This window comes from Notechis scutatus, chromosome 3, assembly GCF_049901735.1.
Source record: "Notechis scutatus isolate UNSWTSFEM ecotype Mainland chromosome 3, rNotScu1.2, whole genome shotgun sequence".
In the NCBI taxonomy this organism is placed as follows: Eukaryota; Metazoa; Chordata; class Lepidosauria; order Squamata; family Elapidae; genus Notechis; species Notechis scutatus.
In genome coordinates, this window is record NC_142011.1 from 98,042,531 (window position 1) to 98,055,768 (window position 13,238).

The 13,238-nt window shown below is 36.6% G+C and overlaps 1 protein-coding gene across 1 annotated transcript in view; it reads right to left on the reverse strand.

The window, feature by feature from the left end:
• RGS18 (regulator of G protein signaling 18) overlaps nt 1-10,962 on the reverse strand; it is a 22,109-nt gene extending 11,147 nt beyond the window's left edge. Inside the window, exons 1-3 of the mRNA XM_087960835.1 lie at nt 10,444-10,962; nt 5,917-6,015; nt 1,010-1,071 (exon numbers count right to left, since the gene is read on the reverse strand). Of these exons, the coding sequence (XP_087816961.1) occupies nt 1,010-1,071; nt 5,917-6,015; nt 10,444-10,559 (277 nt within the window). The 5' untranslated portion in view covers nt 10,560-10,962. The remainder of the gene's footprint in view (nt 1-1,009; nt 1,072-5,916; nt 6,016-10,443) is intronic.
• Between the last annotated feature and the right edge of the window lie 2,276 nt (nt 10,963-13,238).

Consider the following 13,238-nt stretch of genomic DNA (forward strand, 5'->3'; position numbering starts at 1 on the left):
CTCTCTGGAGGTTTCTATTGGCTGGTCAGCAAAAAGAAATAGTATTTCCTTCTCCTTTGACCCAATGGAGCTTATGTATAGATCCTACCAGTCCAAACATATGCACAGTGCAATGGGCATGAGTCAAGTGTTAACTCAAAAATTGCTTGCATGCTGGTTAACTCATTTGCAGTGCTACTTTTTAAAGCCAGGTTTCATCAGGTTGCTCAAAACTTTATCTGAGGCCCAACAAGGCAGCCTTTAGTTAATGCATATTGAACTATGGGCCAGCAAAAGATCAGTAAACATGGTAATGTATAATATTATAATTATTAAATAAGCATTGCAGGCATATTTAGAAACTCTAGTTTAATGTACAATTACTGAGAATAATTGAAAGCTGCACCAAGTCTTTGCTTGGAAGACTTGGGAAATGGGAAAGGAAGATGATTGGTCGGTTGACTGATGATATCACAATCAACAGCCGTTTTCATTGAGTGATTTTTTTTTCCTTAATTGAACTTCAAAAATTGTATGACATTTTGTTTCATTTTCAATGGTGTACTCAACTTTGGATTAAAAATAAATAAATAACACAAATATTACAAAAAAATATTTTGTTTGTAATATTGACATCCTGAATCATAATTGATATTGATGGACTAGCTAGAAGTTCATATCTAAGTTAATAGTCACAAGTTCCATTTCATAATTATTCATTGTGCATTGCATAACATATTTAATATTAGTCTTTAAGGATTAATAAAATATCCACTTCTTCCTTAAATAATTTTCTCCACTACTGAAGCTTCGATACTTCTAAGCTTTTATGGTAGTGATCAAAATTCATGGCCATTTTTCACAGCAATCTGACAGTCAAACTTAATAGACTTCTTCACTTTATACATGGTTAATCTTTCATCACAGAATAATAATAATGAAAAGATAACTTGCATGAAACAATTGAGCCTTGCTGTAAGATGCTGAACTGTAATGAAGCATAATGCTAGTTGAAAACATCAATACCAACCTTTGTGAGAAATCAGCTGGTCAAAAGATTCAGCCCATTTTTTTACAGTTTCAGGGGTCTCACTGCACAAGATAAAAACAGAGGCATCACTTATTGTGTGCATACTTTCATATTTTCCTAACATATATTATCTCCAGTTAATTTCAGTCTGTCATATTTCTCATGGTATTGAATAAGAATTTCTTAGAAGAAAAAAACTTCAAAAAGTTTTTGGTCTAATTTCACTGATGTTTTTCCCATTAAATTAGGAAAAGAATCAATGTATTGGAAAGAAGTGCTGTCTTCTGAGTCATTTTATTCTACACCCTTAATCTTTTTAAATAAGTAAATGCATGTTTGACATCTTTATTTTTTTAAAAATAAATAAACAACCAAACAAACTATTTTGTTTGTGGCAGGTGAAATGGTTTCTACATAAAAGCTTGGGAAGGAAAGAGTTCATACTAAGGTGTGGTTTTGAATACTGCCAAAGACACTATGACCACAGGCTATTTTTAACATTACACAGGAAGCTTTATGGTATTCAGAAAGAAGGATGCAATAGCAGTGGTGCCAGGACATAAGCACACAATTTGCTTACAGCAATATTTTTCATCAAATGCCATGCTATTTTGGAAGGACTCATATTTAATTTAGAAGATGAGAAAGAAGGTTTTTTTTTTCTTCTTTTTCTTTTTCAAAAAAGCCAACTATGTCAAATTGTCCATAGTGGTCACTGGTCTTTGACATTGTAGCTCAGAGAAAGATACACCAAAAAGTCTCAACCATTCTTCTGCTAAAAAGTCTGGGAAGTGACCTTTTCAAGTATGTGCTGGGCTGCTTTCACAAGCAGTTGAGAAAATTCGATTTTAGATAGATCATAATAATATGTGGTGCAGCCTTGGAGAAGTGTGCAAAATAAATTAACTTAGAGGGAAAATAATTTGCAGAGGGAAACAAATAGTGAGGATATAAAGACAATAGCAGGCAAGGTTGATAATCAAGCTGAGACAGAGCAGATTACCTTTTGCAACCTTCTCAGCTGACTTCTGACAAGCAAAGTCAATGGGGAGCTGCATTCGCTTCAGTACTGCATGACTTGTTTAACAATTGCAGAGATTCAGACAGATAGGTACAGATAATCAGGGTTAGAAGGGATCTTGTAGGTCATCTAGTCCAACCCCCCACCCAAGCGGGAGACCCTACACTATTTCTGACAAATGGCAGTCCAATCTCTTCTTGAAAGTCTCAAGTGATGGCGCTCCCACAACTTCCAAGGACAAGCTGTTCCATTGGTTGATTGTTCTCACTGTCAGAAAGTTTCTCCTTGTTTCCAGGTTAAATCTCTCCTTGTTCAGTTTCCATCCACTATTCCTTATCTGGCCTACAGGAGCTTTAGAAAATAGCTTGACCCCTTCCTCCCTGTGGCAGCCCCTCAAATATTGGAAGACTGCTATCATGTCTCCCCTGGTCCTTCTCTTTACTAGACTAGCCAAGCCCAGTTCCTGCAATCATTCATTGTATGTTTTAGCCTCCAGTCCCCTAATCTTCCTGGTTGCTCTTCTCTGTACTTTTTCTAGAGTCTCAACATCTTTTTTATAATGTGGTGAACAAAACTGGATGCAGTACTCTAGGTGTGGTCTTACTGAGGCTTTATAGAGTGGCATTAGTACTTCCCTTAATCTTGATTGTATCCCTCTGTTAATACAATTTAGGATTGCATTAGCTTTTTTGGCTGCTGCTGCACACTGCTGGCTCATATTTGGCTGGTTGTCCACTAAGACTCCAAGATCCCCCTCACAGTTACAGCTATTGAGCCTGGTTTCAACCAGTCTATATGTGTATTTTTGGTTTTTCTTGCCTAAGTGTAGGACTTTACTTTTCTCTATATTGAATTTCATTTTATTAGATATGGCCCAGTGTTCTAGTCTGTCAAGATCCATCTGGATCTTGAGCCTATCTTCTTGGGTGTGAGCTATTCCTGCTAGCTTAGTATCATCTGCAAATTTGGTAAGTTCTCCTTCTATTCCCTCATCTAAGTCGTTAATGAAGATATTGAAGAGTACTGGGCCTAAGACGGAACCTTGTGGCACCCCACTGCTTACTTCCCTCCATGTAGACTTAGACCCATTAAGGACTACTCATTGAGTACAGTTTGCCAGCCAGTTGCAAATCCATCTAGTGGTGGTGCTATCTATTCCACTTTTTTCTAGCTTACTAAGAAGTAGGTTGTGGTCTACTTTATCAAATGCCTTGCTGAAATCTAAATATATTATGTCCACAGTATTTTGCTGGTCTACTAATTTAGTCACTATGTTGAAGAATGAAATAAGATTGGTTTGGCATGATCTGCTTTTAACAAACCCATGCTAACTGTAGTTATTACTTTACTTGTTTCTAGATGTTGGCACATCTGTTTTTTTATTATCTTTTCCAGTATCTTCCCGGGTATTGATGTTAGGCTGATTGGTCTATAGTTTCCTGGGTCTGGTTTTTTTTCCCTTTTTTGAAGATGGGAACCACATCAGCTCTTTTCCAGTCCTCTGGTAGTTCCCCAATGCTCCAGGATTTTTGAAAGATATGGTGCAGTGGTTCTGAGATGACCTCTGCCAGCTCCTTTAAAACTCTGGGATGTAATCCATCAGGCCCCGGTGATTTGTTTTCATCAAGATCAGACAGGTGTTCTCTTACTATTTTTTTTGCTCATTTTAACTTTTATTTCTGGTCTATCTTTTACAGTTATGTTTTTGGTGGGTTGAGCTATAGTTTCTTTTTGTGTGAAGACAGAGGCAAAGAATGAGTTAATTAGTTCTGCTTTCTCTCTGTTGCCTGTTACTTCCTTGCCATCTTCTCTTTTTAGTGGACCGACTGTTTCCTTGATTTTTTTCTTGTTATTTATATGTTGGAAGAAACTTTTTTATATTATTTTTGACTTTTGTTACAAGTCTTTGTTCGTTCTGAGCCTTTGCTATCCTGACTTCGTCTTTGCAGATTCTGGCTATCTGCTGATATTCTGCCTTAGTTGTATGTCCTTCTTTCCATTTTTTGTACTTGTCCTTTTTTTCTTTCAATTTGCCAAAGAGATCTTTGTGTAGCCATGATGGTTTCTTCTTGGATTTCTTGTTTTTCTTTCTCAGTGGTATTGTGCTGGTCTTGGCTTCTATGATCATACTTTTTAGAGTTTCCCAAGATTCTTGAGTTGTTTTCCCCTTTCGGATTTTCATCCATGGAATCTTTCCCAAGTTCTCTCTGAGTCTATTGAAATCAGCTCTTTTAAAATCCAAGACTCTGGTGTCATTATGTTCTGTTGCTTGTGTTTGTGTTATGTTGAATTCTAGTATGACATGGTCACTCTCACCCAAGTTTCCTGCAGTTTCAACTCTCTCTATCACTTCTTCTCTGTTTGTAAGAATTAAGTCCAGTATGGCTGTCCCTCTAGTTTCACCCTCTACTTTTTGGACAACAAAGTTGTCAGCTAGGTTGGTTAGGAACTTATTTGATTTCTCACTTGGTGCAGAATTAGTTTTCAAATTGATATCAGGATAATTGAAATCTCCCATTACTATTGTTGTGTGTTTCCTGCATATGTTTGTTAGTTGGTTGGCAAAAAGGACATCTATTTTTTCTGCTTGATTGGGTGGCCTATAACATACGCCTATGGCCATGTCATTCTTTTTTTCTTTTATATTGACCCATATGCATTCTAGGAGGTTTTCATCTTTGGTTTCATGCATTTCTGTAGCAATATAGTGGTCCTTTACACTTAACAACCATAGCAAAAATGTTCATAAAATCAGGTAAGATTCCCTTAACAACAGCTTTACTTAGCAGTGAAAATTCTGATCCTAATTGTGGTTGTAAGTGGAGGACTTTTTAATGTCTTTTTTAATATAAATCAGAAGCCAATTCACAAATATTTATCCATTTTATAGAAGGGGACACTGAACTGTAGACTAGTCTTCAGAATGTCAGTGAACCTATAGCTGAAAATATACACATATAAAAAGCAGATTTCATAAAGGTATGTACACTGAGAAAAATAAGCCTATGCAAAGAATATGTGACAATTAATAAATTAAGGCAATATTTCTTAATATCAGAAACATTAAGATGCATGGATTTCAACTACCAGAACTCCCGAGCCAGTATGCTGGGTGAAAAATGGTTTGAATTGAAGTATTAAGCCAATTGATATCTTACATTTACCATTTTTACAAAACACATATAGAAAAGAAAGAAATAGGCACAAAATCAAACTAAACAACAGAACAAAAAGGATTGTGGGAAGATGAGGATCCTGCAAAAAAAAAAAAGACTTTTTTTCAAAAAACTAGAAGAATTCTATTAAGAATTTCAAAAATTCTGTGAGATCTCATAAGCATGATACGTTCATGTATCCATCTTTGACGAGACCATCACTAAGCTGCACAATGGTGCAAAGGAACTGAAAGATGTTCCTAATCTCTATCAAAACATGGTGATGAAGCATCATATCAGTACTATGCTGACACCTCTCCCGCATTTACCCTCAAATGTTTCAGTTCTTTAATTTTTCTATTTTTGCCTTTTTTGCTTGCAAGTTCCTTTAGCATTTTAGAGGTGGGGTTTTTGAACATCTTTCATTGTAGTAAAGTGATACTAATAGTTGTTGAATATACCCTATCTATGCCAACCTGTCCTGGTGGAGCTATGCTATCACCATATCATGAAGTCCATATCATGTGGTTTAAACTTGGAGATTTAGCTAAAAAGAAACCCTCCCTTGATGATCATCTTATTACAATAAGTAGAAGGAACATCTATATCTTACTCATTAAAACTTTTATGAAACTTTCTCAATAGAAAAACAAAACAAAACACAATTTCCTGTTATATTTATATGTATGCATATATGTATGTATATATATTCATTCCAAAACAGGTCTCACCTTGATGCTTTTGCTAGTTGTTCAAATTTGTCAAAATTCATATTTGGGTGCAATTCAGACTTATGCGAGTAACTTAGCCGATTCCTCTTTTCAAGAGACCTACAAGAAAATGAATGTTACTGCAGTAAGATTTTCAAGCATTTCTCTTTTACCAGCTTAGAGTGCTCTGCAAAGCTCATTGTTTCCCTTTCACATATGATTCCATAAATGTTGATGTTATTTTCCCATTTGCAGGAGAGAATAATAGATTTCTCACTTACACCTCTGAATATTTTTACATACAGAATCATCTGCAAAGGGTAAATGAACATCTTTTCATGTTGATAGTCTTTCACATTTACTTTGGTGACAAGATCAGTAGGGACTTGAGAGGGGGAAGGAATAGGTTTAATCTCAGTGAAGGCAGGCTGAGATCATGAGCTTCTGATACTGTGCTGTATAAAATCAGATAACAGAAGAGGAAATTCAGTAGCTGAAATGATTAAAACGAAACACATTTCATGATGCATTCAATGACATTTAAATGTATTAGCTAGTATATCACTGCCACAGAAAGTGCTGCTTGCTTTGATAATATTGAATGATGCAAAGTGGGTGATGATGTGGTATAATAATGGCTTTCCATTCCTCTGTTCCTGATTCCTTGGTTGCCATATCATAGGATTTGTACAAGTAGAATGCTATCATCTCAAGGGACAACAACAAATGGAGGTGGAACTTTTAGCCAAACCACCCATCCATTAAAACTAGTATTAGGAGTTTTTTTCCCCTTGCACCACTATTTTTTTATGCTTTCTTGTCAGCATTAACTCCTGTTGACTGTCTGAACAAGCCCCTGAAGTTTTCTTGACAAGATTTTTCAAAAGTAGTTTGTGATTGCCTGCTTTGTAGAACTGAGAGAAGGTGATTGGCTCACAGTCATCCAGCTGGCTTCATACTTAAGGAGGAACTAGAACTCATAGTCTCCCAGTTTTTATCCTGATGTATAACCTTAGCTCTCTTGTACCATATTATTTGTATTGTATTTTAGTTACTATAATGAATATAGAAAAAGAGAAGTAATGTATTCATAGGTGTATACATCTATTTTTATGGATACAACATTTGGCATCTGAGTAGCATCCTTGACTTACAAAAAGGAAAGTACAAAAAGCTAAACCTCAGTTACATTTAATCTGATGACATTTAATCTAATGTTCAAGCATTTCAGAATTTCATCCTTTTTTTTCATTATAAATAGCAAAGTTTTCTGGAGACCATAGTCAAAGTTTGGAGAGTTGAATACAGGTTGTGTATTTAACTGGTACAACCTGGTTCTCCCGAAATATTACCATGCAGCTTGATAATTCGAGGTATTGCATCCAAAGCTTCTAGATGGCATCAAACCTTGCTTATTTATTTAACAAATTTATACGGCTGTCTATCTAAGCAATGGAACAATGAACAGTGGATAAAAATACAATGTACATTCAAATCCAATTTATCAAGGTCCTTGTAAGAAATTTCTTGCCCACATAGCACATGCACAATGCTGGGTCCCATAATAATCTAGCCCCAATGCCTGGGGGTGGGAGAATCAAATATTCATGGCTTTCTTGAAGCCTGGCAAGTCAGGACTATCTCTGTGGGGAGGGAGGAAAAACTGTTCTATAACAAGGAATATAGAGACGGTCTTGATGGAAATATTCAGAAACTGTTACAAAAAGAAGAAAAGACAGAGGTATTCATTAAGTTTTACGAAAAAAACTAAGGTATAGATTCAGTGAAGAGCCAGCCTGAGTCATTTCCTAAAACTTAATGAATATTGAGAGAGGAAAAGCACACTCTGTCCATAGAGTGTATCTCAATGAAGCTAAGTTTTATTCTAGCAACTGTGGTGGTTCAGTGGTTAGAATACATTATTGCAGGCCACCTCTGCCCACAGTTTAGAATTTGATCATGACCAGCTCAAAGTTGACTCAGCCTTTCATTCTTCCAAGGTCAGTAAAATGAGGACCCAGATTGTTGGGGGGTAATATGCTAACATTGTAAAGCACGCAGAGAGTGCTACAAAGTGCTATGGAATGGTATGTAAGTCTAAGTGCTATTGCTATTGCTATTTTGTGGAGTTTATTTCATGATGTGGACAATCTCAATGGGCTGAAAATAAGGCAGGTAACATGGCAGAGAAGGCACAGTTCGTAGGTTCCACCAGTGACATTGGTCACCCAGAAGACACAGAACATGCCAATCTGACAGATTTGGATAGACCACCAAAGAAAAGCAATCCTGTAAGTGTTTAGGAAAACATTTAGCTTTATATACATAATACCCAACATGACACTTTACAAACTAATTTTTTAAAAATAATCAAAGAACTTTGAAATTTTTAAGTATTCAATCAATATTCATTATTTATACATTACACCACAGTCTACCATAACAATGTAACTAAGGTTTTGTGTTTGTGTGTGTGTGTGTGTGTTTTCAAGTATTATTATTAAACATCACAAGACTGACGTTTGTCTACTACTTTGCATGTGTGGATTCTTTGTATTTATTCAAATCATCATATATATAAACAAGAAACCACTTCCTCACTTTCCAGTGTGAAAGATATGAGTGCTGCTGTTTACATAACCAAAATGCACCAGCTATCAGTTGTGCCCAGTACGGAAGTGTTAGCAGGCTTACAGGAAATCCAAAATTTGCAAGAGTGCAAATATTTAAAGGGGGGGAAAATGACTAAAAGAGAATCAGTATGATGATATCATGAGGCCTGAATATGTGCCCCAGGCATGGAATAATGAAAATTACTGGAATCTTGAACATAGAATATTTGCATTGCAATTATGTTGCAGGTTTCATTTGCCACTCTATGCTGACATTCTAGGATCTGTAAGGATGATCCCATGTTGGCATACCTTTTTAATGTGAATAGCCACACACCAGCAAAACTTGATAAAACCTGGACTACTCCTAGGCACTGCTGTAAATGATCTTTTTTTTTCTCTTTGACTGGAAGCAATCATAAAATCCAGCCAAGAGGTGTAGTTCTTTGTTGCAATTTTTTAGAAATGTTGTGCTACCAGAGTTCATAGTGTGAGAAAGGGAGCAAAGTTTTGGAATCACTGGATCCCGTCCATCACGACAGTTTGCAAGGAAGATACGGGGCATCCTAAATACAATACAATAAAATAGACTGGCAGACAAGGAAACATCATCACGTATTGGGTTTAGATACTTGGGGGGGAAAAACAATGCTCAATTGCCATGCAGGATTTCAGAGCAGCACTTAAAGAAAATCAAATGGTATTGGAGGATCATTAAATTAAATTAACTAAATTATTTCTTAATTGTGTTTCAAAGAACCGGTCCTTCAATAGGCAGAAGTAATATGTTTTCCACTTCACATTTTCTCAGTATTGTTGGCAGTCAGAATGGAGACTAGTGTTCTGAGACAGATTCTTTAACAAATACACATCACTAAAGTTGAATTTAATCAAGATAGGGAATGTTGTTTTCTGCCTAAAGGACACATTGATCTGAGTTGATAACCACTTATTTTGACTCTTACCAATGTTAACATCCATATTTTTATTTTGGGAGAGGGGATGCTTTTGTCTGTGGGCAGGTACTTTGTGATGCTTATCCCTGATACCAGATCTTATGATAGTTTTGTAGAGAGATCTTTAGTTCTGATTATGAATTAGCTAAACATCTTTCATTTTGTCTTCAAAAGGAGGAACACATATCTCTACTGAATTCTGATCTCAGTGATTTGGAACCATTTAAACTGTTACTGCATTGTTTTATTTTGCTCTTCATCGGATAGATATACTGGCCTCTTTATAAAACAACTTCTAAGCCAATTAACTGAATAGCTTGTGTTTGCTTGAAAAAAACACAGTTCATTTTCTTTCATATTTTTATTTAAACATTTTCTACTCTTTCAGAGTTGCATTGTTGGAGTTGGGAAGCTATACAAACATTCTAAATAAATAAATAACATTCGGATTTTAACAGACCCTTTCAGTAGTATGCTTTTTCTGTGGATTGGCACCCCCCTCCCAAAAAAACCCTAAAATATGTAGATATTTTCAAAAGTTTTTCACTTCATTCTATGCATTGAACCAAATGTGTACCAGTTTCTGCATTTGTCAACATTTGTTACCTGCAATAAGAAATAGTAATTTTTGCATGACTGCAGACTCTTCACTACATCTTGATTTTTTTTAATTTTTTTTTTTGGAGGGGAGGGTGTAAGGATTGAATAAAGCTTGTATTGAAACAAGAACATGCTCTTATCTTCCCTTTAGCTGCAAAAGGCTCAATGGAATTTATTCCCTCCCTCATCATTTCTTTCCATTCTTTGAACTGTACGTCAGTGCTCGCTTCTTAGACTTCTGGCCTTCTCTCTTCTTTTCAAAGCTCTATCCTACATGCTATTTCTGCCCTGAGTGGTGGAATGGAATCTGGACTCAGGCATTTTGTTGTTTTTCACACTGAGCAAGAAAATCAAAAAATAATGAACATTCAGTCTCTTACCTGTTTCCTGTGTCTGGCTTTGCCCCTTCTCTATTCAAGGATTTCATGATTTTACAGAGAGTTTTCACTCTTGATGCCGAGTTGAGCTGAGAGGATAAAACCAACGGATTCTCCATTTTGTGTGTAAGCAGTCCGTCAGATTAGATCTTCCTCTGATCTTCTTTCCGTTGCACGTTAATAAATCCTCAAGGACTGGATTGCTCTTTTTTATGTTGCACTTACTTTGAAACTTGATTATTTGGCATGGGCTATTCAGTTTGTGGGATGTTCCACCACTAGAGTCCTAGCTGCTGTGATAAGCACACGTGACCTTTTAGAGAAGTTTTTTTTTTCCACCCAGAAGTCATTTCTTCAAAAGAGAGATTAGAAATAAGCTTATGTTTTGCAAGTTGGAAAGATAAACATAGGCCTTCCCTCAACTTGTGGTTGTAGCTTGTGGTTAGCAGATATGAATGCGATATTTGGTCAAACAAGATGGCTTTTAGCACACTATACTGAGAACTAAACAAAATCAGCCACACAGAGCAGCAAAAGGGAAAATTGATATGATTTCCTCTTATTACAGTTTTTTTTAAAACAGAACTTAAAATAGCTTAAAGGGCTGCAAGTAGTTCTTCAGTCAGGCACTGATGAAGATACATGTTAACTTCAATCTGCTGTTTTAGTGCTTTTTAAAAACTATTTTATTTATTTCATAGACATCCAGACCTACTCCTAAGAGGTCAAGACCCTGTGAATGGGCTAATGTTGTCTTCATCATATGAGAACTCTGTGAAGGAGGTTAGACTGAGTGGCAAAACACAAGTGGCCCTTGGATGGTGAATTTTTGATTGACAGTCTTTCACCAACAATTTTCAAATCAAAGTCTGGCTTGTACATATATTTCCTTCAAGCACATATTGTACCCACTTAATATGAACCACAGCTACCATTCTTTATCCTGTCTGAATAACAGTTCTACAAAATGTAACCAGAATTTGAGTCAAAAATTCATTGTGAATTTCTACAGTTACTTTAGAACTACATGAGTTGGAAACTGTGTAGTATGAAACCCAGCTTTGAAAAGTTTGTATGTGAAAAATTGCATTTTGTGTTGAACCTCAGAATCCTGTTTCACATCCTATAATTTCTAACTAGCCATGGAAACATTTAGTAAAAATGAACACTACAGACATGCATATTTTGTTTCTCTATTTTAACATTTTGCATTCTAATTTTTCTCACATACAGGTGAAACTCAAAAAATTAGAATATCGTGCAAAAGTTCATTTATTTCAGTAATGCAACTTAAAAGATGAACCTTATATATGAGATAGACTCATTACATGCAGAGCAAGATAGTTCAAGCCATGATTTATCATAATTGTGAAGATGATGGCTTACAGCTCATTAAAACCCCAAATCCACAATTTCAGAAAATTAGAATATTACATGCAATCAATAAAACAAGGATTATACATAGAATAATATCGGACCTCTGAAAACTATAAGCATACATATGTACTCAGAACTTGGTTTGGGCCCCTTTTGTAGCAATTACTGTCTCAATGTGTCGTGGCATGGAAGTTATCAGCCTGCGGCACTGCTGGGGTGTTAGGGAAGACCAGGATGCTTCAATAGCGGCCTTCAGCTCTTCTGCATTGTTCGGTCTCATGTCTCCCATCTTTCTCTTGGCAATGCCCCATAGATTCTCTATGGGGTTCAGGTCAGGTGAGTTTGCTGGCCAATCAAGCACAGTAATCCCATGGTCATTGAACCTGGTTTTGGTGCTTTTGGCAGTGTGGGCAGGTGCCAAGTCCTGCTGGAAAATGAAGTCAGCATCCCCATAAAGCTCGTCTGTGGAAGGAAGTGCTCCAAAATCTCCTGGTAGATGACTGTGTTGACCCTGGATTTAATGAAGCACAATGGATGACATGGCTCCCCAAATCAACACAGACTGTGGAAACTTCACACTGGACTTCAAGCATCTTGCAGTGTGTGCCTTTCCATTCTTCCTCCAGACTCTGGGTCCTTGGTTTCCAAATGAGATGCAAAAGTTGCTCTCATCAGAAAAGAGGACTTTGGACCACTGAGCAACAGACCAGTTCTGTTGTTCTTTGTTCAGGAGTGGCTTGACAAGAGGAATACGACATTTGAAGCCCATGTCCAGGATCTGTCTGTGTGGTGGCTCTTGATGCACTGACTCCAGCCTCAGTCCACTCCTTGTGAAAGTCCCCAACACTTTTGAATGGCCTTTTACTGACAATCCTCTCCAGGCTGCAATCATCCCTGCTGCTTGTGCACCATTTTCTTCCACACTTTTCCCTTCCACACAATTTTCTATTAATGTGCTTTGATACAGCACTTTGGGAAGATCCAACTTCTTTTGCAGTTACCTTTTGAGGCTTTCCCTCCTTCTGGAGGGTGTCAATGATGGTTTTCTGCACAACTGTCAGGTCAGCAGTCTTTCCCATGATTGTGATTCCTACTGAACAAGACTGAGAGACCATTTTAAGGCTCAGGAATCCTTTGCAGGTGTTATGGCTTAATTAGCTGATTAGAGTGGGACACTTTGAGCCTAGAATATTGAACCTTTTCACAATATTCTAATTTTCTGAGATTGTGGATTTGGAATTTTCATGAGCTGTAAGCCATAATCATCTCAATTATGACAAATCATGGCTTGAACTGTCTTGCTTTGCATGTAATGAGTCTATCTCATAAATTAGTTTCACTTTTTAAGTTGCATTACTGAAATAAATGAACTTTTGCATGATATTCTAATTTTTCGAGTTTCACCTGTAGTTCTTTTCAAT